The 25308-nt window shown below is 43.8% G+C and overlaps 1 protein-coding gene across 1 annotated transcript in view; it reads left to right on the top strand.

Moving 5' to 3' along the window:
* The window catches only part of tg (thyroglobulin), a 143198-nt gene that overhangs the window by 101359 nt on the left and 16531 nt on the right, over positions 1 to 25308 (top strand). Inside the window, 6 exon segments of the mRNA XM_034165528.1 lie at positions 321 to 471; positions 735 to 931; positions 16928 to 17101; positions 17304 to 17441; positions 18451 to 18638; positions 20864 to 20968. Coding sequence (XP_034021419.1) covers positions 321 to 471; positions 735 to 931; positions 16928 to 17101; positions 17304 to 17441; positions 18451 to 18638; positions 20864 to 20968 — 953 coding nt within the window.

Raw genomic sequence — 25308 nt, 5'->3', positions numbered from 1 at the left:
TAGCCAGAGGACAGATTTGAGATTAAAGTTCTGTGTAAACTTTACTTAAAGTTGATTTAAAATATGTCATGTCATGTCACGGCCTAACTGAGCTAAAACCTATAAAAACATTGGTCGTTGATGAGCTGCTTACAAATTACAACTTTTCCAAACATCTGAGCTCTTGCCGTCACAAACCTGAAGGTCTCCTGGTTTTTAATTGTTGTTCTTGTGAAAACAGACTGAAGTTCTGTGGTGTATTTTATTTTTTACAAAAACTATATGATCCAGACCTCACATGTTTAATGGGCTGTGACCTCACATGACCTTGTGTTCTGCAGAAGGGGCGTGTTCCAGTCCTGGTTTTCTTCTTCAACCCTTCAGCCAATCAGAACCCAGGACTGTTGGATGGCTCCACCCTTGCTGCTGTTGGTAATATTGTGGTGGTAACGGCCAGCTATCGAACCGCAGCGCTGGGCTTCCTCAGCACGGGTACAAATACGCCACAGACCATTTTGAATTGTGTCAGTCAATCACCTGCATATCTTCCTTTCACTAACTCCGCCTCCTCAGCCAATAGGCTTTCAGAAAATGCCTTTGTTCTGAATAATGTTTTCTAAATACAAAATATACACTTTCAAACTCTCCATAGATCAACTTAAGGTCAACTGTTACTGTTACGTTTATAATCAGACAGTTCTGTTGCAGTACTGCAGATGGCCACTAGGACTGACACATTGTCTCACTCTCTCTAGGTTCATCTGGTCTTCATGGTAACTATGGACTGTCAGACCAGGAGGCGGCGCTGCACTGGGTTGAAGCACACATCACCCTCATGGGTGGAGACAATAAGAGAGTGACAGTTGGGGCAGAGCGTCACGGCGCTGACATCACCACCCTTCATCTTCTATCTCCCTCACTGTCGCCTCTCTTCCAGCATATGATTCTGATGGTGAGGACGCCTCCTTCCTTCCTCCCTTCCTTCTTGACAGACTGACAAAATACCCCTCCCCAAATACAAAGTCATTCCAGAGAGTCACATGACTGACAAGAGTGACCAATCATAGGTTTGACTACACAGACTAGTGGACAGAAAACAGCGTACACACCTACTGTCCTCCTACTTCAGGGTCTGATCTCCTCTGATCCAGTAATTCTGGAACACAGTGGTTCCTGCTGTCAGTGGTTCCTGTTTTAGTGGTTCCTGTTTTCAGTGGTTTCTGTTCTTAGTGGTTCCTGCTGTCAGTGATTCCTGTTTCAGTGATTCCTGTTTTCAGTGGTTTCTGTTCTTAGTGGTTCCTGCTGTCAGTAATTCCTGATGTCAGTGATTCCTGTTCTCAGTGGTTCTTGTTTCAGTGATTCCTGATGTCAGTGGTTTCTGTTCTTAGTGGTTCCTGCTGTCAGTGATTCCTGCTGTCAGTGATTCCTGATGAAAGTGGTTCCTGTTCTCAGTGGTTCTTGTTTCAGTGATTTCTGCTGTCAGCGATTCCTGATGCCAGTGGTTTCTGTTCTTAGTGGTTCCTGCTGTCAGTGATTCCTGCTGTCAGGGGTTCCTGTTTTAGTGGTTCCTGTTCTCAGTGGTTCCCATTGTCAGTGGTCCCTGTCCTCTGTGATTCCTGTTTTCAGTGGTTTCTGTTCTTAGTGGTTCCTGCTTTCAGTGATTCCCGTTGTCAGTGGTTCCTGTCCTGCTGTCAGTGGTTCCTGTTTCAGTGATTCCTGTTTTCAGTGGTTTCTGTTCTTAGTGGTTCCTGCTGTCAGTGATTCCTGATGTCAGTGGTTCCTGTTCTCAGTGGTTCTTGTTTCAGTGATTCCAGCTGCCAGTGATTCCTGTTCTCAGTGGTTCTTGTTTCAGTGATTCCTGCTGTCAGTGATTCCTGATGTCAGTGGTTTCTGTTCTTAGTGGTTCCTGATGTCAGTGATTCCTGCTGTCAGTGATTCCTGATGTCAGTGGTTCCTGTTCTCAGTGGTTCTTGTTTCAGTGATTCCTGCTGTCAGTGATTCCTGATGTCAGTGGTTTCTGTTCTTAGTGGTTCCTGCTGTCAGTGATTCCTGCTGTCAGTGGTTCCTGTTCTCAGTGGTTCTTGTTTCAGTGATTCCTGCTGTCAGTGATTCCTGTTCTCAGTGGTTCTTGTTTCAGTGATTCCTGATGTCAGTGGTTCCCGCTGTCAGTGATTCCTGTTCTCAGTGGTTCTTGTTTCAGTGATTCCTGCTGTCAGTGGTTCCTGTTCTCAGTGGTTCTTGTTTCAGTGATTCCTGATGTCAGTGGTTCCTGCTGTCAGTGATTCCTGTTCTCAGTGGTTCTTGTTTCAGTGATTCCTGCTGTCAGTGATTCCTGTTCTCAGTGGTTCTTGTTTCAGTGATTCCTGATGTCAGTGATTCCTGTTCTCAGTGGTTCTTATTTCAATGATTCCTGCTGTCAGTGATTCCTGTTCTCAGTGGTTCTTGTTTCAGTGATTCCTGATGTCAGTGGTTCCTGCTGTCAGTGATTCCTGTTCTCAGTGGTTCTTGTTTCAGTGATTCCTGCTGTCAGTGGTTCCTGTTCTCAGTGATTCCTGATGTCAGTGATTCCTGTTCTCGGTGGTTCTTGTTTCAGTGATTCCTGTTTCAGTGATTCCTGATGTCAGTGGTTCCTGTTCTCAGTGGTTCTTGTTTCAATGATTCCTGCTGTCAGTGGTTCCTCTTCTCAGTGGTTCCTGTTTCAGTGATTCCTGATGTCAGTGATTCCTGTTCTCAGTGGTTCTTGTTTCAGTAATTCCTGCTGTCAGTGATTCCTGTTCTCAGTGGTTCTTGTTTCAGTGATTCCTGATGTCAGTGGTTCCTGCTGTCAGTGATTCCTGTTGTCAGTGGTTCCTGTTCTCGGTGGTTCTTGTTTCAGTGATTCCTGTTTCAGTGATTCCTGATGTCAGTGGTTCCTGTTCTCAGTGGTTCTTGTTTCAATGATTCCTGCTGTCAGTGGTTCCTGTTTCAGTGATTCCTGATGTCAGTGATTCCTGTTCTCAGTGGTTCTTGTTTCAGTGATTCCTGATGTCAGTGGTTCCTGCTGTCAGTGATTCCTGTTGTCAGTGGTTCCTGTTCTCAGTGGTTCTTGTTTCAGTGATTCCTGCTGTCAGTGATTCCTGCTGTCAGTGATTCCTGATGTCAGTGGTTCCTGTTCTCAGTGGTTCTTGTTTCAGTGATTCCTGCTGTCAGTGATTCCTGATGTCAGTGGTTTCTGTTCTTAGTGGTTCCTGCTGTCAGTGATTCCTGCTGTCATTGATTCCTGATGTCAGTGGTTCCTGTTCTCAGTGGTTCTTGTTTCAGTGATTCCTGCTGTCAGTGATTCCTGTTCTCAGTGGTTCTTGTTTCAGTGATTCCTGATGTCAGTGGTTCCTGCTGTCAGTGATTCCTGTTCTCAGTGGTTCTTGTTTCAGTGATTCCTGCTGTCAGTGGTTCCTGTTCTCAGTGATTCCTGATGTCAGTGATTCCTGTTCTCGGTGGTTCTTGTTTCAGTGATTCCTGTTTCAGTGATTCCTGATGTCAGTGGTTCCTGTTCTCAGTGGTTCTTGTTTCAATGATTCCTGCTGTCAGTGGTTCCTGTTCTCAGTGGTTCCTGTTTCAGTGATTCCTGATGTCAGTGATTCCTGTTCTCAGTGGTTCTTGTTTCAGTGATTCCTGCTGTCAGTGGTTCCTGTTCTCAGTGGTTCTTGTTTCAGTGATTCCTGATGTCAGTGGTTCCTGTTCTCAGTGGTTATGGTTTCAATTATTCCTGTTGTCAGTGGTCCCTGTTCTCAGTGGTTCCTGTTTCAGTGATTCCTGATGTCAGTGATTCCTGTTCTCAGTGGTTCTTGTTTCAGTGATTCCTGATGTCAGTGGTTCCTGTTCTCAGTGGTTCTTGTTTCAGTGGTTCCTGTTCTCAGTGGTTCCTGTTCTCAGTGGTTCCTGTTCTCAGTGGTTCTTGTTTCAATGATTCCTGTTGTCAGTGGTTCCTGTTCTCAGTGGTTCCTGTTTCAGTGATTCCTGATGTCAGTGATTCCTGTTCTCAGTGGTTCTTGTTTCAGTGATTCCTGTTCTCAGTGGTTCTTGTTTCAGTGTTTCCTGATGTCAGTGGTTCCTGTTCTCAGTGGTTCTTGTTTCAGTGGTTCCTGTTCTCAGTGGTTCCTGCTGTCAGTGGTTCTTGTTTCAGTGATTCCTGCTGTCAGTGGTTCCTGTTCTCAGTGGTTCTTGTTTCAGTGATTCCCGTTGTCAGTGGTTCCTGTCCTGCTGTCAGTGGTTCCTGTTTCAGTGATTCCTGTTTTCAGTGATTTCTGTTCTTAGTGGTTCCTGCTGTCAGTGATTCCTGCTGTCAGTGATTCCTGATGTCAGTGGTTCCTGTTCTCAGTGGTTCTTGTTTCAGTGATTCCAGCTGCCAGTGATTCCTGTTCTCAGTGGTTCTTGTTTCAGTGATTCCTGCTGTCAGTGATTCCTGATGTCAGTGGTTCCTGTTCTCAGTGGTTCTTGTTTCAGTGATTCCAGCTGCCAGTGATTCCTGTTCTCAGTGGTTCTTGTTTCAGTGATTCCTGCTGTCAGTGATTCCTGATGTCAGTGGTTTCTGTTCTTAGTGGTTCCTGCTGTCAGTGATTCCTGATGTCAGTGGTTCCTGTTCTCAGTGGTTCCTGCTGTCAGTGGTTCTTGTTTCAGTGATTCCTGCTGTCAGTGGTTCCTGTTCTCTGTGGTTCTTGTTTCAGTGATTCCTGCTGTCAGTGATTCCTGTTCTCAGTGGTTCTTGTTTCAGTGATTCCTGATGTCAGTGGTTCCTGCTGTCAGTGATTCCTGTTCTCAGTGGTTCTTGTTTCAGTGATTCCTGGTGTCAGTGGTTCCTGTTCTCAGTGGTTCTTGTTTCAGTGATTCCTGATGTGTTGTGTGGGCCGCTGAAGAGGAGGTACTGCTGGCCCACCACCACCAGAGGGCGCCCTGCCTGGAGTGCGGGCTCCAGGCACCAGAGGGCGCTGCCGCCGACGAGGGCTGCCAGGGTGACAGCTGTCACCCATTACTGGACACAGCTGACTGCACTCAGGACGGAGGTATATCAGCAGGACAGCGTCTCCACCTCAGTGCCGAGATATCGCCTTGAGATTAAGGTAACCTTCTCTGCAAGCTCATATTGAAGACTCTGATAAACCTTGGTAAACCTTTTCAGGACAGCTGACTACAGAAAGCTACTTGCTTGGATAAGTACTCACCTTTCCTGCTTCATTGTAACAAGAGGTGGAGGCGGCTTCTCCCCTCTCCGTCTACTGGGTGCTATCGCATCCATACCTGTGTGTTTGTGCTCTTTCCCGCCAGCAGTACCGGATCCGACGAGCGGAGGCAGTGGCCACCTGGGAATTCGGGACTTGGCGGTTCCAGTACTTCTGGGGTTCGGTGGCAGAGGAAATCTGGGTGGTTCCGGTTCGACTAGGACGGACGCCTCCTACCTTCGAGCCTGCCCACACGACACCAGCAGATTTCGGCTTCAAACTCCAAATTATTAATTGTTGTATTGGTTGTGCTCTTTTCACAACAGTAAAACTTGTTATTCACCTTTCTCCATTGTCCGTTCATTGCGCCCCCTGTTGTGGGTCCGTGTACCTACACTTTCACAACATGATGTCAGTGATTCCCCTCCACAGCATGTCTTTTATCTGGTTCTCTCCCTCAGCCCCAACCAGTCCCAGCAGAAGACTGCCCCTCCCTGAGCCTGGTTCTGCTGGAGGTTTCTTCCTGTTAAAAGGGAGTTTTTCCTTCCCACTGTAGCCAAGTGCTTGCTCACAGGGGGTCGTTTTGACCGTTGGGGTTTTACATAATTATTGTATGGCCTTGCCTTTCAATATAAAGCTCCTTGGGGCAACTGTTTGTTGTGATTTGGCGCTATATAAAAAAATTGATTGATTGATTGATTGTTCTCAGTGGTTCTTATTTCAATGATTCCTGCTGTCAGTGGTTCCTGTTCTCAGTGGTTCCTGCTGTCAGTGGTTCCTGTTCTCAGTGGTTGTTGTTTCAGTGAGTCCTGCTGTCAGTGATTCCTGTTCTCAGTGGTTCTTGTTTCAGTGATTCCTGCTGTCAGTGGTTCCTGTTCTCAGTGGTTCTTGTTTCAGTGATTCCTGCTGTCAGTGATTCCTGTTCTCAGTGGTTCCTGTTCTCAGTGGTTCTTGTTTCAGTGATTCCTGTTATCAGTGGTTCCTGTTCTCAGTGGTTCCTGCTGTCAGTGGTTCCTGTTCTCAGTGGTTGTTGTTTCAGTGATTCCTGCTGTCAGTGATTCCTGTTCTCAGTGGTTCTTGTTTCAGTGATTCCTGCTGTCAGTGGTTCCTGTTCTCAGTGGTTCTTGTTTCAGTGATTCCTGCTGTCAGTGAATCCTGTTCTCAGTGGTTCCTGTTCTCAGCGGTTCTTGTTTTAGTGATTCCTGTTGTCACTGGTTCTTCTTGCAGTGATTCCCGCTGTCAGTGAATCCTGTTCTCAGTGGTTCCTGTTTTAGTGATTCCTGCTGTCAGTGGTTCCTGTTCTCAGTGGTTCTTGTTTCAGTGAGTCCTGCTGTCAGTGATTCCTGTTCTCAGTGGTTCTTGTTTCAGTGATTCCTGCTGTCAGTGGTTCCTGTTCTCAGTGGTTCTTGTTTCAGTGGTTCCTGTTCTCAGTGGTTCCTGCTGTCAGTGGTTCTTGTTTCAGTGATTCCTGCTGTCAGTGGTTCCTGTTCTCAGTGGTTCTTGTTTCAGTGATTCCCGTTGTCAGTGGTTCCTGTCCTCAGTGGTTGTTGTTTCAGTGATTCCTGCTGTCAGTGGTTCCTGTTCTCAGTGGTTGTTGTTTCAGTGATTCCTGTTCTCAGTGGTTCTTGTTTCAGTGATTCCTGCTGTCAGTGGTTCCTTTTCTCAGTGGTTCTTGTTTCAGTGATTCCTGCTGTCAGTGAATCCTGTTCTCAGTGGTTCCTGTTATCAGTGGTTCTTGTTTTAGTGATTCCTGTTGTCACTGGTTCTTCTTGCAGTGATTCCCGCTGTCAGTGAATCCTGTTCTCAGTGGTTCCTGTTTTAGTGATTCCTGCTGTCAGTGGTTCCTGTTCTCAGTGGTTCTTGTTTCAGTGAGTCCTGCTGTCAGTGATTCCTGTTCTCAGTGGTTCTTGTTTCAGTGATTCCTGCTGTCAGTGGTTCCTGTTCTCAGTGGTTCTTGTTTCAGTGGTTCCTGTTCTCAGTGGTTCCTGCTGTCAGTGGTTCTTGTTTCAGTGATTCCTGCTGTCAGTGGTTCCTGTTCTCAGTGGTTCTTGTTTCAGTGATTCCCGTTGTCAGTGGTTCCTGTCCTGCTGTCAGTGGTTCCTGTTTCAGTGAGGAGAGTCAGAGCTGCGTGTCGTCAGAGCGAGCTGCAAAAAGTTTGTACCTGAGTTTTCAGAGGTGGTGTTTGTAGTTGCCATCTGCCACGCCGGTGTTTGCCAACCCGGACAGTGGGAATACCACCTCAACCGGCAACTTAGCCCCGCGACTGGACAGCAACAACGTCCGAGGCCCAACGTGGTGAATTCACTGAGGCCGCGCGCTGCGTCATTAGAGCCGCGCGTCACGAGTGCCGCTTCCCCGAGGCCTCGTGCAGCCACCGCGGATCCATCAGCGCGGAAACACCGAGGCCGCGCGGCACCAGCGCAGTGCAGATCCATCCCGGTGACAAACAACGCAGGCTGTTAACATCGGCGATCGACAAGCTGCTCATAAGCCGACCATGGGGCCTAAGAAGGTTCTGACAGCGGAGGAAGGTGACGATATTAAAAAATCTCTGGACTTTCTATCAGAGGAGATTTCTGTTGTGAAGCAGCAACAGAAATCAATCATGGATCTGGTGGAGGAGGTGAAGGCATTACGGCTCCAGAACGCCGAGAAAGACCGGCATCTGGTGCAGCTGGAAAACAGAGTGGCTGAATTGGAGCAGTACACCAGAATTAACGACGTCATCATCACAGGTCTTCACATCAAACCACGGTCCTACGCACGGGCGGTAACAGATGAGAGCGGAGGGGAGCCCAGTGAACAGGAGGTCAGCTCTGTGGAAAAACAGGTTGCTGATTTCCTCCTATCTAAAGGTATAGAAATGGATTTAAATAACATTGAAGCGTGCCACCCTTTGCCCCGGAGAAATGACGGTGATAAACGAACCGTCATCATGAGATTCATCAACAGAAAACACAAAACAGCACTGTTAAAACAAGGAAGAAAACTGAAAGGGACAAACGTATTCATCAATGAACATCTCACCAAACGGAATGCCGACATCGCCAGGAAAGCACGCTTCTTAAAGAAACAGGGAAAAATCCAGCACACATGGACTTCAAACTGTAAAATATTCATCAAACTGAATGGATCACCAGAACAAGCAAAAGTCATGGCAATAAGGAACATCGAGGAGCTGGACAAATATGAACAATAGGAACATCGAGGAGCTGGACAAATATGAACAATAGTGTTTCTTAAAGCGAGGATCTGGACAAATATGACCAATAAGGTATGAGGACACAAACACATCACAACACCATGACACAGACCAGAGGAACCTATTCATCTACTACCTATTCATCTACATCTGGAGACAAGAAGGATATAACTCAAAGGATTGCTGATCATGGAAAAGTAGAACTGAGAACATTTAAATACACAGACCACAATGTACTGGACTTGGAGCACGATATAGACCCGGACAATAATTTCTTCTCAAATATCAATGACAGTTGTTGCTATTATACAGATGAACAGTTTAATCTGATCATTAAAACGGATAACAAATTATCAATAATCCATTTCAACAGCAGAAGTCTATATGCAAACTTTAACAACATTAAAGAATATTTAAGTCAGTTTAAAAAAATATTTAACATAATTGCTATATCAGAAACATGGATCAATGAAGATAAAGGAATGGATTTTGAACTGGATGGATATGAATTTAATTGTGTAAACAGAAAGAATAAGAGTGGAGGAGGAGTGGCTGTGTATGTGGATAAGAACATGGATTATAAAATAGTAGACAATATGACAACTGTGATTGATAACTTATTAGAATGTATAACTATTGAAATATGTGAAGAAAAAAGCAAAAATGTATTAGTCAGCTGTATATATAGAGCACCAGGATCTAGTATTGAAACATTCACTGACTGTATGGGAAAAATGTTCTCAAAAACTAATCAAAAAACTGTGTTCATTTGTGGTGACTTAAATATTGATCTGCTCAATCCAAATAAGCATAAAATAACAGATGAATTTATCAGTATAATGTACAGTATGAGTTTATATCCAAAAATCACCAGGCCAAGCAGAATTACATCCCATAGTGCCACCTTAATTGATAATATATTCAGCAATGATATTGAGAATAACACTGTGAGTGGATTATTAATCAATGACATTAGTGATCATCTACCAGTTTTCATCGTTTATAATAGAAACCATCGGCGGAATCAGCCAGAGGAGAAAATAAAATACAGGCGAGTGCGGACAGAGGAAAACATGAACACACTAAAGAAGGATTTACAGGAGCAAAACTGGGAAAAGGTATACAGTGAAAGTGATGTTGATAGTGCATATGAAACTTTTTTACAAATATTTACATCATTATATGATAAAAATTGTCCAATTAAACAAGACTACAGAAAACAAAAAATCCAAGCTCGACCATGGATGACGAAAGGGTTACGAAATGCATGTAATAAGAAAAATACACTGTATAGAGAATTCATAAAACTAAAGACTAAAGAGGCAGAAAATAGATATAAGAAATACAAAAATAGATTAACTAATATTATACGGGTATGTAGGAAGGAATATTATAGTAACATATTATATAATAACAAAAACAATATTAAAGGAATATGGGATATATTAAATAGCATTATCAAAAATGGTAATAAAAAACAGAGTTACCCTCAGTATTTCATTGATAATAATGTCAAGAAGGAAAATAAGGATGAGGTAGTCAACGGTTTTAATAATTTTTTTGTAAATATTGGATCAAGCTTGGCAGAAAAAATTCCCGATTCCCAACCTGAGGATTGGGATAATAATCTCATAGAAAGAAATCCCTGTTCAATGTTCCTCACAGCAGTGGATGGAAATGAAATTATAGACATTGTGAATAATTGTAAATATAAAACATCTACCGATTTAAATGAAATTGATATGGTGGTGGTAAAACAGGTCATTGAATGGATTGTAGAACCATTAACATACATCTGTAACTTATCATTTCAAACCGGTAAATTTCCCAATCAAATGAAAATAGCTAAGGTTGTGCCGCTGTATAAGACTGGGGATAGACACCACTTCACAAATTATAGACCTGTTTCTTTGCTTCCACAATTTTCCAAATTATTAGAAAAGTTATTCAATAATAGATTAGACAAATTCATAAATAAACATAAATTACTTACTGATAGTCAATATGGATTCAGAGCACATAGTTCAACATCACTTGCATTAATAGAATCAGTTGAGGAGATTACAAATGCCATAGACCACAAATTACATTCAGTTGGAATATTTATAGACCTTAAAAAGGCTTTTGATACAATTAATCATGACATATTAATCAATAAACTTGAACAGTATGGGATTAGGGGGTTGGTGTTGCACTGGGTGAGAAGCTACTTAAGTAACAGAAAACAGTTTGTGAAGTTGGGGGAATATACATCATCATGCTTGGACAATGCTTGTGGCGTCCCACAGGGGTCAGTATTGGGTCCAAAACTGTTTCTAATTTATATAAATGATATTGTCAATGTTTCCAAAATATTAAAATTAGTATTATTTGCAGATGACACAAGCATTTTTTGTTCAGGGGGGGATTTGCAGGAGTTACTAAGGAGGATCAGTATAGAAATGGGAAAATTGAAAATATGGTTTGACAGAAACAAATTATCATTAAACTTAAGTAAAACAAAATACATGTTATTTGGCTATTGTAATACAGACATACAGGTTCAGTTACAAGTCGAGGGGGTAGATATTGAAAGGGTACATGAAAATAAGTTTCTGGGGGTGATAATAGATAAGATAAACTGGAAGACTCATATAAAACATATACAAAGTAAACTGTCAAGAAGCATTTCAGTTCTAAACAAAGCGAAACATATTCTGGACCACAACTCACTCCGCATTCTTTACTGCTCACTGATTTTACCATATTTACAGTACTGTGCAGAGGTATGGGGTAATACTTATAAAGGTACAACACAATCACTATCAGTAATGCAGAAAAGAGCTATAAGAATTATTCATAATACTGGCTATAGAGATCATACAAATCCACTATTTTTACAATCCAAATTCTTAAAATTCACAGACTTGGTTCATTTTCAAACAGTACAAATTGTGTATAAAGCAATAAACAATTTACTTCCAGCTAATATTAAAAATATGTTTTTTAACAGATCAGGGGATTACAGTCTGAGGGGGAAATTTAATTTAAAGCATCAGTGGGCACGAACAACATTAAAAGGTTTCTGTATTTCTGTCTGTGGGGTGAGGATGTGGAACAGATTGGGAGTGGGGCTCAAGCAATGTCCAAGCATGAACCAGTTCAAACAGCGGTACAAAAATATAGTTTTTTCTAGGTATAGGGAGGAGGAAGGGTAATGAGGGTTAGGGTGTTTTTGTTTTTTGCTTCGGCTTGTAAATATATAGTATTTTGTATGTAAGTAGGTATGTGTAGGTGTATATTTATGTTTGTGTATATATATATATATATATATATATATATATATATTGATATCGGTTTAGGTGTGTAGGAATCTATGTGTATATGTGGCAAAGGGTATTACTGGTTGTGGGGAAGAAGGGGTAGGGATAAATAAGCTGATGCTTCACCCTACCCCTTTTCGGACATGTTAGGTACACAGTAGGAACTTTTTTGTTGTTGTCTTTACTGATCTATCTTGTAATTGTTGTATCAAATGTTCGAAATAAACAGTTTTCATTCATTCATTCATTCATTCATTCAGTGATTCCTGTTTTCAGTGGTTTCTGTTCTTAGTGGTTCCTGCTGTCAGTGATTCCTGCTGTCAGTGATTCCTGATGTCAGTGGTTCCTGTTCTCAGTGGTTCTTGTTTCAGTGATTCCTGCTGTCAGTGATTCCTGATGTCAGTGGTTCCTGTTCTCAGTGGTTCTTGTTTCAGTGATTCCTGCTGTCAGTGATTCCTGCTGTCAGTGGTTTCTGTTCTTAGTGGTTCCTGCTGTCAGTGATTCCTGCTGTCAGTGATTCCTGATGTCAGTGGTTCCTGTTCTCAGTGGTTCTTGTTTCAGTGATTCCTGCTGTCAGTGATTCCTGTTCTCAGTGGTTCTTGTTTCAGTGATTCCTGATGTCAGTGGTTCCTGCTGTCAGTGATTCCTGTTCTCAGTGGTTCTTGTTTCAGTGATTCCTGCTGTCAGTGGTTCCTGTTCTCAGTGGTTCTTGTTTCAGTGATTCCTGATGTCAGTGATTCCTGTTCTCAGTGGTTCCTGCTGTCAGTGGTTCCTGTTCTCAGTGGTTGTTGTTTCAGTGAGTCCTGCTGTCAGTGATTCCCGTTCTCAGTGGTTCTTGTTTCAGTGATTCCTGCTGTCAGTGGTTCCTGTTCTCAGTGGTTCTTGTTTCAGTGATTCCTGCTGTCAGTGATTCCTGTTCTCAGTGGTTCCTGTTCTCAGTGGTTCTTGTTTCAGTGATTCCTGTTATCAGTGGTTCCTGTTCTCAGTGGTTCCTGCTGTCAGTGGTTCCTGTTCTCAGTGGTTCTTGTTTCAGTGAGTCCTGCTGTCAGTGATTCCCGTTCTCAGTGGTTCTTGTTTCAGTGATTCCTGCTGTCAGTGGTTCCTGTTCTCAGTGGTTCTTGTTTCAGTGATTCCTGCTGTCAGTGATTCCTGTTCTCAGTGGTTCCTGTTCTCAGTGGTTCTTGTTTCAGTGATTCCTGTTATCAGTGGTTCCTGTTCTCAGTGGTTCCTGCTGTCAGTGGTTCCTGTTCTCAGTGGTTCCTGTTCTCAGTGGTTGTTGTTTCAGTGATTCCTGCTGTCAGTGGTTCCTGCTGTCAGTGGTTCCTGCTGTCAGTGATTCCTGTTCTCAGTGGTTCTTGTTTCAGTGATTCCTGCTGTCAGTGGTTCCTGTTCTCAGTGGTTCTTGTTTCAGTGATTCCTGCTGTCAGTGATTCCTGTTCTCAGTGGTTCCTGTTCTCAGTGGTTCTTGTTTCAGTGATTCCTGTTATCAGTGGTTCCTGTTCTCAGTGGTTCCTGCTGTCAGTGGTTCCTGTTCTCAGTGGTTCTTGTTTCAGTGATTCCTGTTATCAGTGGTTCCTGTTCTCAGTGGTTCCTGCTGTCAGTGGTTCCTGTTCTCAGTGGTTCTTGTTTCAGTGATTCCTGCTGTCAGTGGTTCCTGTTCTCAGTGGTTCTTGTTTCAGTGATTCCTGCTGTCAGTGAATCCTGTTCTCAGTGGTTCCTGTTCTCAGCGGTTCTTGTTTTAGTGATTCCTGTTGTCACTGTTTCTTCTTGCAGTGATTCCCGCTGTCAGTGAATCCTGTTCTCAGTGGTTCCTGTTTTAGTGATTCCTGCTGTCAGTGGTTCCTGTTCTCAGTGGTTCTTGTTTCAGTGAGTCCTGCTGTCAGTGGTTCCTGTTCTCAGTGGTTCTTGTTTCAGTGATTCCTGCTGTCAATGATTCCTGTTCTCAGTGGTTCCTGTTCTCAGTGGTTCTTGTTTCAGTGATTCCTGCTGTCAGTGGTTCCTGTTATCAGTGGTTCCTGTTCTCAGTGGTTCCTGCTGTCAGTGGTTCCTGTTCTCAGTGGTTGTTGTTTCAGTGATTCCTGCTGTCAGTGATTCCTGTTCTCAGTGGTTCTTGTTTCAGTGATTCCTGCTGTCAGTGGTTCCTTTTCTCAGTGGTTCTTGTTTCAGTGATTCCTGCTGTCAGTGAATCCTGTTCTCAGTGGTTCCTGTTCTCAGTGGTTCTTGTTTTAGTGATTCCTGTTGTCACTGGTTCTTCTTGCAGTGATTCCCGCTGTCAGTGAATCCTGTTCTCAGTGGTTCTTGTTTCAGTGATTCCTGCTGTCAGTGGTTCCTGTTCTCAGTGGTTCTTGTTTCAGTGATTCCTGCTGTCAATGATTCCTATTCTCAGTGGTTCCTGTTCTCAGTGGTTCTTGTTTCAGTGATTCCTGCTGTCAGTGGTTCCTGTTATCAGTGGTTCCTGTTCTCAGTGGTTCCTGCTGTCAGTGGTTCCTGTTCTCAGTGGTTGTTGTTTCAGTGATTCCTGCTGTCAGTGATTCCTGTTCTCAGTGGTTCTTGTTTCAGTGATTCCTGCTGTCAGTGGTTCCTTTTCTCAGTGGTTCTTGTTTCAGTGATTCCTGCTGTCAGTGAATCCTGTTCTCAGTGGTTCCTGTTCTCAGTGGTTCTTGTTTTAGTGATTCCTGTTGTCACTGGTTCTTCTTGCAGTGATTCCCGCTGTCAGTGAATCCTGTTCTCAGTGGTTCCTGTTTTAGTGATTCCTGCTGTCAGTGGTTCCTGTTCTCAGTGGTTCTTGTTTCAGTGATTCCTGCTGTCAGTGGTTCCTGTTCTCAGTGGTTCTTGTTTCAGTGATTCCTGCTGTCAGTGGTTCCTGTTGTCAGTGATTCCTGTTCTCAGTGGTTCTTGTTTCAGTGATTCCTGCTGTCAGTGGTTCCTGTTGTCAGTGGTTGTTGTTTCAGTGATTCCTGCTGTCAGTGGTTCCTGTTCTCAGTGGTTGTTGTTTCAGTGATTCCTGCTGTCAGTGATTCCTGTTCTCAGTGGTTCTTGTTTCAGTGATTCCTGCTGTCAGTGGTTCCTGTTCTCAGTGGTTCTTGTTTCAGTGATTTCTGCTGTCAGTGGTTCCTGTTCTCAGTGGTTCTTGTTGCAGTGATTCCTGCTGTCAGTGAATCCTGTTCTCAGTGGTTCCTGTTCTCAGTGGTTCTTGTTTTAGTGATTCCTGCTGCCAGTGGTTCTGCTGGAGGTTTCTTCCTGTTAAAAGGGAGTTTTTCCTTCCCTCTGTCGCCAAGTGCTTGCTCACAGGGGGTCGTTTTGACCGTTGGGGTTTTTCTGTAATTATTGTATGGCCTTGCCTTACAATATAAAGCACCTTGGGGCAACTGTTTGTTGTGATTTGGCGCTATATAAATAAAATTGATTTGATTTGATTTGTTCTCAGTGGTTCCTGCTGTCAGTGGTTCCTGTTCTCAGTGGTTCTTGTTTCAGTGATTCCTGATGTCAGTGATTCCTGTTCTCAGTGGTTCCTGCTGTCAGTGATTCCTGTTCTCAGTGGTTCTTGTTTCAGTGATTCCTGCTGTCAGTGGTTTCTGTTCTTAGTGGTTCCTGCTGTCTGTGATTCCTGCTGTCAGTGATTCCTGTTCTCAGTGGTTCTTGTTTCAGTGATTCCTGATGTCAGTGGTTCCTGTTCTCAGTGGTTCTTGTTTCAATGATTCCTGCTGTCAGTGGTTCCTGTTCTCAGTGGTTCTTGTTGCAGTGATTCCTGCTGTCAGTGAATCCTGTCCTCAGTGGTTCCTGTTCTCAGTGATTCCTGCTGTCAGTGATTCCTGTTCTTGGTGGTTCTTGTTTCAATGATTCCTGATGTCAGTGATTCCTGTTCTCGGTGGTTCTTGTTTCAGTGATTCCTGATGTCAGTGATTCCTGTTCTCATTCGTTCTTGTTTCAGTGATTCCTGTTGTCAGTGGTTCCTGTTCTCAGTGATTCCTGCTGTCAGTGATTCCTGTTCTCGGTGGTTCTTCTTTCAGTGATTCCTGATGTCAATGGTTCCTGTTCTCAGTGGTTCTTGTTTCAGTGATTCCTGTTCTCTGTGGTTTCTGTTCTCAGTGGTTCTTGTTTCAGTGATTCCTGCTGTCAGTGGTTCCTGTTCTCAGTGGTTCCTGCTGTCAGTGGTTCTTGTTTCAGTGGTTCCTGTTCTCAGTGGTTCCTGTTCTCAGTGGTTCTTGTTTCAGTGATTCCTGTTCTCTGTGGTTTCTGTTCTCAGTGGTTCTTGTTTCAGTGATTCCTGCTGTCAGTGGTTCCTGTTCTCAGTGGTTCCTGCTGTCAGTGGTTCTTGTTTCAGTGGTTCCTGTTCTCAGTGGTTCCTGTTCTCAGTGGTTCTTGTTTCAGTGATTCCTGCTGTCAGTGGTTCCTGTTCTCAGTGGTTCTTGTTTCAGTGATTCCTGTTCTCAGTGGTTCCTGTTGTCAGTGATTCCTGATGTCAGTGATTCCTGTTCTCGGTGGTTCTTGTTTCAGTGAATCCTGTTCTCAGTGGTTCCTGTTCTCAGTGATTCCTGCTGTCAGTGATTCATGTTCTTGGTGGTTCTTGTTTCAGTGATTCCTGATGTCAGTGGTTCCTGTTCTCAGTGGTTCTTGTTTCAGTGATTCCTGCTGTTAGTGGTTCCTGTTGTCAGTGATTCCTGCTGTCAGTGATTCCTGTTCTCAGTGGTTCCTGTTTCAGTGATTCCTGATGTCAGGGATTCCTGTTCTCAGTGGTTCTTGTTTCAGTGATTCCTGCTGTCAGTGGTTTCTGTTCTCAGTGGTTCTTGTTTCAGTGATTCCTGATGTCAGTGGTTCCTGTTCTCAGTTGTTCTTGTTTCAGTGGTTCCTGTTCTCAGTGGTTCCTGCTGTCAGTGGTTCCTGTTCTCAGTGGTTCTTGTTTCAGTAATTCCTGATGTCAGTGATTCCTGTTCTCAGTGGTTCTTGTTTCAGTGGTTCCTGTTCTCAGTGGTTCCTGTTCTTAGTGGTTCCTGTTCTCAGTGGTTCTTGTTTCGGTGATTCCTGCTGTAAGTGGTTCCTGCTGTCAGTGGTTCCTGTTCTCAGTGATTGATCAGCTGTGGATTCGATCCTGATCATTGGATCAAAGAGCATCGTGATCAGGAGTCTGTTTGTGGAGGCGGAGCTTAAGTTCAGTCTGTGTGATGAGACCAGATCAGGTTTAGATCTGCATCCGGTTCTGGTTCACTTCAGGTTTCTGCACAAACCGCTGATGTGTCGTTTCCACGCAGGGAGGCTCAGTTTTCTCTCCGGCGCTGCTTCAGACCAGCTCCGCCTCCAGGAACCAGTCCCTCAGCCTGGCCAGAGAGCTGGGCTGTCTGACCTCTGACCCCACTGATGAAGACAAGATCATCGCCTGCCTCCGAGCGATGCCTGTGCACGTGCTCAACGCGGCCCAGACCAAGGTAGAGTCCAGACGCACTCCCAGGTTAATTTTTACCTTAACTCCGTCCCTTTTCTATCAGCGTCCAAGACCTTTAATTAAACAAATTTTGCACTTCTGTAATAAACTGAAAATCATTTGACTTGGTTTGATTATGAAATTGTGACCTCCTGCCTGAAGGTGGCGCTGCAGCTTCTTATTGGTGTTGCTTCTTTGTCGTTTAGCTGCTGGCGGTCAGCGGTCCGTTCCAGGCCTGGTCCCCTGTGGGTCAGGGCGCCGCCCACTCATCCTTCCACAGAGTCGACCTTCTGCTGGGGACGTCAGAACACGACGGCCTGATCAGCCGAGCGCGCCGGATCAAGGTCAGACTGCCGGAAGAGACGCAACAAACAGGAACCGCCAACCAGCTCCGATCAGTTCCACTTATTTTTAAGACGAGTCTCTGAAGGTTCTGTACGCGACGCAGGTTCAGAGCTTACAAAAAAAAATCTCATGGTTTAAATGGACTGCATTTATATCGCGCTTTTCCATCTGCATCAGACACTCAAAGCGCTTTACAATTATGCCTCACATTCAGAGTGCTGCCATACAAGGCGCTCACTACACACCGGGAGCAATAGGGGATTAAAGGCCTTGTCCAAGGGCCCTTAGTGATTTTCCAGTCAGGCGGGGATTTGAACCGCATGGGAATGTGTTTGTGGAGTGTAGATCTTTAGCGTGGGGATTTGAACCCATGATCTTCTGGACTCATGCCCAACACCTTAACCACTAGACCATCACCCTCCGTTTAGCTCTTAATCAGTGTCAAAGTGGAAGTTTGTCGGTTCAAGGCCGCCCATTCACCCTGTAATGTGGAGTTGGCTCAGGAAGGGCATCCGGAGTAAAATATCTGCCAAATCAACATGCCGGTTTACTGCGCGTTTAGTCTAACTGACCTTTGAGCGACTGTGCAAGATTAGTTTAGCACAGTCAAAACAATAGCTAGTTTGGCTAGTTAGCATGTAGCTGGTCACTATTGTGTAATAAAGTGTTCGTGTGTGGTCGTCAGGCTGCGGATCAATATGCGATTTTACTAAATAGTTTAAGTTGTGATGTTATGTTTTTAATTTATGATTTAGCTCCAGATTGACAACCTCAGCTTCTGACTCCACCCACTTCACTGGAACACAAAAAGGCAAAATAATTAACAAATAATTAACAAAAACACTGAGGCAAAGACTTAATGAGGACAAAATAAGGAATTTGAAATAATCCCAAAAGAAAGAAAACTCCGGAACCTTTGTTGACTCGTAAAGTTCATCAAACAAATCGTGAAGTATTTTTCTGTAGTTTTCATTTTGTAGACATAGTTTGAAGTTTGTCCGTCTTCAGGACTTTGAGGTGCTGCAAGGAAGACTGGACGGAAAGACGGCGTTCTACGAGGCGCTGAGCCGCTCGTTGGGTGGAGCCAAGGGGAGTGTCCTACTGAAGGAGGCGGCGGCCTGGTTTTACTCACTGGAGCACGGCCCCTCCCCTGCAGGATACAACGTGTTCTCCAAAGCGCTGGACAACGCCACGAGGTCAGGAACTATCCCCATCAGGCCCGGGTTCTGTTCTCAGTATTTCTCTTTTTAATGCCAGAAACATCTTTGCTCCAATAAAGCCTGTTTTCACGAGAGACGCTTTATGATGTCACAGTGAGTGTGTGATGTGAGCAGAACTGCTAGTGGGTCGGAGTTTAAACATGTTACCCTGTTTTGACCAAATGCGATGACCATCGTCTGTGGGACACGACGATGGTCATCAGACTGTCTGCGAGTGGACTCGATAATGATTCATCACAGACCAGCTCCACCCACCGCTAATTAAAGTCACAGGTGCTCAGCCAATCAACAGCTGCGATGCACCAGCGTTCGTTAATGACGAGCAGGGAGACATGGAACACAATCAAATCAAATCAAATCCATTTTATTTATATAGTGCCAAATCACAACAAACAGTTGTCCCAAGGCGCTTTATATTGTAAGGCAAAAGCCATACAATAATTACGGAAAACCCCCAACAGTCAAAACGACCCCCTGTGAGCAAGCACTTGGCGACAGTGGGAAGGAAAAACTCCCTTTTAACAGGAAGAAACCTCCAGCAGAACCAGGCTCAGGGAGGGGCAGTCTTCTGCTGGGACTGGTTGGGGCTGAGGGAGAGAACCAGGAAAAAGACATGCTGTGGAGGGGAGCAGAGATCAATCACTAATGATTAAATGCAGAGTGGTGCATACAGAGCAAAAAGAGAAAGAAACAGTGCATCATGGGAACCCCCCAGCAGTCTAAGTCTATAGCAGCATAACTAAGGGATGGTTCAGGGTCACCTGATCCAGCCCTAACTATAAGCTTTAGCAAAAAGGAAAGTTTTAAGCCTAATCTTAAAAGTAGAGAGGGTGTCTGTCTCCCTGATCTGAATTGGGAGCTGGTTCCACAGGAGAGGAGCCTGAAAGCTGAAGGCTCTGCCTCCCATTGTACTTTTACAAACCCTAGGAACTACAAGTAATGTCACAGTAATGTCATTGAGTTCTGGTTCCCTGTAGGACCAGGCTTGGAGATGAGATCAGATTTCAAGGCATAAATATGATTAATTAGGGAATAACCCTGTTGTGTCTGATGATTTGCAGACATTAATGTTGGATTTTACGGTCGCAAATTGGGGAAAAAGGAGTTTCACCGGCGACACATTTTTGGAGCCGATAAAACGGCTATTTGAAACCTTAGTCCAGCATGAACGTCTACCATTTACCAATGCAACAGCATCTTCATGCCAAACTGTAAATTCTGTGAGCAGACACACAGATTTCTCCATCTGGTCAGCTCCACTGAGTTAAATCCAGGGTAAATCCATCAATCAATCCAGTTACCTCTACTTTTAAGATTAGGCTTAAAACTTTCCTTTTTGCTAAAGCTTATAGTTAGGGCTGGATCAGGTGACCCTGAACCATCCCTTAGTTATGCTGCTATAGACGTAGACTCCTGGGGGGTTCCCATGATGCACTGTTTCTTTCTCTTTTTGCTCTGTGTGCACCACTCTGCATTTAATCATTAGTGATTGATCTCTGCTCCCCTCCACAGCATGTCTTTTTCCTGGTTCTCTCCCTCAGCCCCAACCAGTCCCAGCAGAAGACTGCCCCTCCCTGAGCCTGGTTCTGCTGGAGGTTTCTTCCTGTTAAAAGGGAGTTTTTCCTTCCCACTGTAGCCAAGTGCTTGCTCACAGGGGGTCGTTTTGACCGTTGGGGATTTTACGTAATTATTGGATGGCCTTGCCTTACAATATAAAGCGCCTTGGGGCAACTGTTTGTTGTGATTTGGCGCTATATAAAAAAATTGATTGATTGATTGATTGATTAAATTCACGGAGTTCGGCATCGTCGTTGCTCCACCAGCTTCTCTCGCTCTCAGCTGACAGCACCATTATTGACACCTGCGTAGCAACGCAGTCAGGACACAGAGTTATACATCAAATATGAAACGGTTTTAATATTTTGCCACCGCCAGTGCGATATTTTATGGTCTGAAATCTCACACAATTAACCAATCAGATTTGTGGAACAAGTGTAATTGGAATACTGTAGAATGTGTAATAATGAGGACGATGTGATCTCACATGAGAACTGATAGTAAGTCCCGAGTCAGTGGACGAGTTCTAAGATGGGTTCCACTTAGATTGTGGTGTGGAGTCGATGCAGATCGGTTCTTAGTCCTGAACAAGGTGGATGAGCTCTGTGAGTGAACTGAATAGCTGTTGTTTGTCTGTGGTGCAGGGATCAGTTCATCCTGTGTCCCAGTCTGCGGATGGCGAGCCACTGGGCTAACAGCAAAGCTAACGTGTTTCTGTACCACCAACCTGCTACCAGCGCACAAGACAGGTGACACATCATTTACAACAACATCAGCTGCTGTGTGATCAATACATAATCAATCAAACCTGTTTATGTCAACATCGGCTGTTGTGTGATCATCCATTCATCCATCCATTTTCTTCCGCTTTATTCGGAGTCGGGTCGCAGGGGCAGCAGCTCAAGCAAAGCCGCCCAGACCTCCCGATCCACACACACCTCCCCCAGCTCCTCCGGGGGAACCCCATTGCGTTCCCAAGCCAGCCGAGAGATGTAGTCCCTCCAGCGTGTCCTGGGTCTTCCCCGGGGCCTCCTTCCAATGGGATGTGCCCGGAACACCTCTCCAGCGAGGCGTCCAGGGGGCATCCGGAAAAGATGCCCGAGCCACCTCAACTGACTGAGTGTGATCCCCTGACGGAGTGTGATCCCCCTATAGTTGGAACACACCCTCCGGTCCCCCTTCTTAAACAGAGGAACCACCACCCCGGTCTGCCAATCCAGAGGCACTGTCCCCGATTGCCACGCGATGTTACAGAGGCGTGTCAGCCAAGACAGTCCCACAACATCAAGAGACTTAAGGTCCTCAGGACGGATTTCATCCACCCCAGGAGCCTTGCCACCGAGGAGCTTTCTAACCACCTCAGTGACTTCGGCCTGGGTAATGGATGAGTCTGGCTCTGAGTCCCCAGTCTCTGCTTCCTCTTCGGAAGACATGACGATGGGATGGAGGAGATCCTCGAAGTACTCCTTCCACCGCCCGACAACATCCCCAGTCAGGGTCAACAGCTCCCTACCCGCACCATAAACAGTGCTGGTGGAGAGCTGCTTCCGCCTCCTGAGGCGTCGGACGGTTTGCCAGAATCTCTTCAAGGTCGACTGATAGTCCTCCTCCATGGCCTCCCCAAACTCCTCCCAGACCTGAGTTTTTGCCTCTGCAACCTCACAGGCTGCGGCACGCTTGGCCTGCCAGTACCTGTCAGCTGCCTCTGGGGTCCCGCCTACCAACAAAGATAAGTAGGACTCCTTCAGCTTGACAGCATCCCTTACTTCCGGTGTCCACCACCGGGTTCGGGGATTGTCGCCACGACAGGCACCAGAGACCTTGTGACCACAGCTACGAGCGGCCGCATCGACAATGGAGGTGGAGAACATGGTCCACTCGGACTCCATGTCTCCAACTCCCCCGGACCTGGGAGAAGCTCTCCTGGGGGTGGGAATTGAAGACCTCGCTGACAGAGGGTTCCGCCAGTCGTTCCCAGCAGACCCTCACGATACGTTTGGGCCTGCCGGGTCTGACTGGCTTCCTCCCCTCCCAGCGGATCCAACTCACCACCAGGTGGTGATCGGTCGACAGCTCAGCCCCTCTCTTCACTCGAGTGTCCGAGACACGTGGCCGAAGGTCAGATGATATGACTACAAAGTCGATCACCGACCTCCGGCACAGGGTGTCCTGGTGCCACGTGCACTTATGGACATAATCAATCAAACCTGTTTATATCAACATCAGCTGTTGTGTGATCAATACATAATCAATCAAACCTGTTTATATCAACATCAGCTGTTGTGTGATCAATACATAATCAATCAAACCTGTTTACATCAACATCAGCTGCTGTGTGATCAATACATAATCAATCAAACCTGTTTACATCAACATCAGCTGCTGTGTGATCAATACATAATCAATCAAATCTATTTACATCAACATCAGCTGCTGTGTGATCAATACATAATCAATCAAACCTGCTTACATCAACATCAGCTGCTTTGTGATCAATACATAATCAATCAAATCTATTTACATCAACATCAGCTGCTGTGTGATCAATACATAATCAATCAAATCTATTTACATCAACATCAGCTGCTGTGTGATCAATACATAATCAAACCTGTTTATATCAACATCAGCTGCTGTGTGATCAATACATAATCAATCAAACCTGTTTATATCAACATCAGCTGCTTTGTGATCAATACATAATCAATCAAACCTGTTTATATCAACATCAGCTGCTGTGTGATCAATACATAATCAATCAAACCTGTTTATATCAACATCAGCTGTTGTGTGATCAATACATAATCAAACCTGTTTACATCAACATCAGCTGCTGTGTGATCAATACATAATCAATCAAACCTGTTTACATCAACATCAGCTGCTGTGTGATCAATACATAATCAATCAAACCTATTTACATCAACATCAGCTGCTGTGTGATCAATACATAATCAATCAAACCTATTTACATCAACATCAGCTGCTGTGTGATCGATACATAATCAATCAAACCTGTTTATATCAACATCAGCTGCTGTGTGATCGATACATAATCAATCAAACCTGTTTACATCAACATCAGCTGCTGTGTGATCAATACATAATCAATCAAACCTGTTTATATCAACATCAGCTGTTGTGTGATCAATACATAATCAATCAAACCTGTTTACATCAACATCAGCTGCTGTGTGATCAATACATAATCAATCAAACCTGTTTATATCAACATCAGCTGTTGTGTGATCAATACATAATCAATCAAACCTGTTTATATCAACATCAGCTGCTGTGTGGTCAATACATAATCAATCAAACCTGTTTACATCAACATCAGCTGTTGTGTGATCAATACATAATCAAACCTGTTTACATCAACATCAGCTGCTGTGTGATCAATACATAATCAATCAAACCTGTTTATATCAACATCAGCTGCTTTGTGATCAATACATAATCAATCAAACCTGTTTACATCAACATCAGCTGCTGTGTGATCAATACATAATCAATCAAATCTATTTACATCAACATCAGCTGCTGTGTGATCAATACATAATCAATCAAATCTATTTACATCAACATCAGCTGTTGTGTGATCAATACATAATCAAACCTGTTTACATCAACATCAGCTGCTGTGTGATCAATACATAATCAATCAAACCTGTTTACATCAACATCAGCTGCTGTGTGATCAATACATAATCAATCAAACCTATTTACATCAACATCAGCTGCTGTGTGATCAATACATAATCAAACCTGTTTATATCAACATCAGCTGCTTTGTGATCAATACATAATCAATCAAACCTGTTTATATCAACATCAGCTGCTGTGTGATCAATACATAATCAATCAAACCTGTTTATATCAACATCAGCTGCTTTGTGATCAATACATAATCAATCAAACCTGTTTATATCAACATCAGCTGCTGTGTGATCAATACATAATCAATCAAACCTGTTTATATCAACATCAGCTGTTGTGTGATCAATACATAATCAAACCTGTTTACATCAACATCAGCTGCTGTGTGATCAATACATAATCAATCAAACCTGTTTACATCAACATCAGCTGCTGTGTGATCAATACATAATCAATCAAACCTATTTACATCAACATCAGCTGCTGTGTGATCAATACATAATCAATCAAACCTGTTTACATCAACATCAGCTGTTGTGTGATCAATACATAATCAAACCTGTTTACATCAACATCAGCTGCTGTGTGATCAATACATAATCAATCAAACCTGTTTATATCAACATCAGCTGCTTTGTGATCAATACATAATCAATCAAACCTGTTTACATCAACATCAGCTGCTGTGTGATCAATACATAATCAATCAAATCTATTTACATCAACATCAGCTGCTGTGTGATCAATACATAATCAATCAAATCTATTTACATCAACATCAGCTGTTGTGTGATCAATACATAATCAAACCTGTTTACATCAACATCAGCTGCTGTGTGATCAATACATAATCAATCAAACCTGTTTACATCAACATCAGCTGCTGTGTGATCAATACATAATCAATCAAACCTATTTACATCAACATCAGCTGCTGTGTGATCAATACATAATCAAACCTGTTTATATCAACATCAGCTGCTTTGTGATCAATACATAATCAATCAAACCTGTTTATATCAACATCAGCTGCTGTGTGATCAATACATAATCAATCAAACCTGTTTATATCAACATCAGCTGCTTTGTGATCAATACATAATCAATCAAACCTGTTTATATCAACATCAGCTGCTGTGTGATCAATACATAATCAATCAAACCTGTTTATATCAACATCAGCTGTTGTGTGATCAATACATAATCAAACCTGTTTACATCAACATCAGCTGCTGTGTGATCAATACATAATCAATCAAACCTGTTTACATCAACATCAGCTGCTGTGTGATCAATACATAATCAATGAAAATGTAATGTTTTTATATTGAATCTGAAACATTTTTAGTCAAAAACTTTCAACCACATTTTGCTTCATGAATCTTGTTTCAGGATCTTGTTTGTACTGAAAGCTAATGTTAGCATAACT

Source organism: Thalassophryne amazonica, unplaced genomic scaffold (assembly GCF_902500255.1).
Source record: "Thalassophryne amazonica unplaced genomic scaffold, fThaAma1.1, whole genome shotgun sequence".
Lineage (NCBI taxonomy): Eukaryota > Metazoa > Chordata > Actinopteri > Batrachoidiformes > Batrachoididae > Thalassophryne > Thalassophryne amazonica.
The sequence above is the reverse complement of the archived record's forward strand: the minus strand, read 5'-3'. Positions and strand labels throughout refer to the sequence as shown.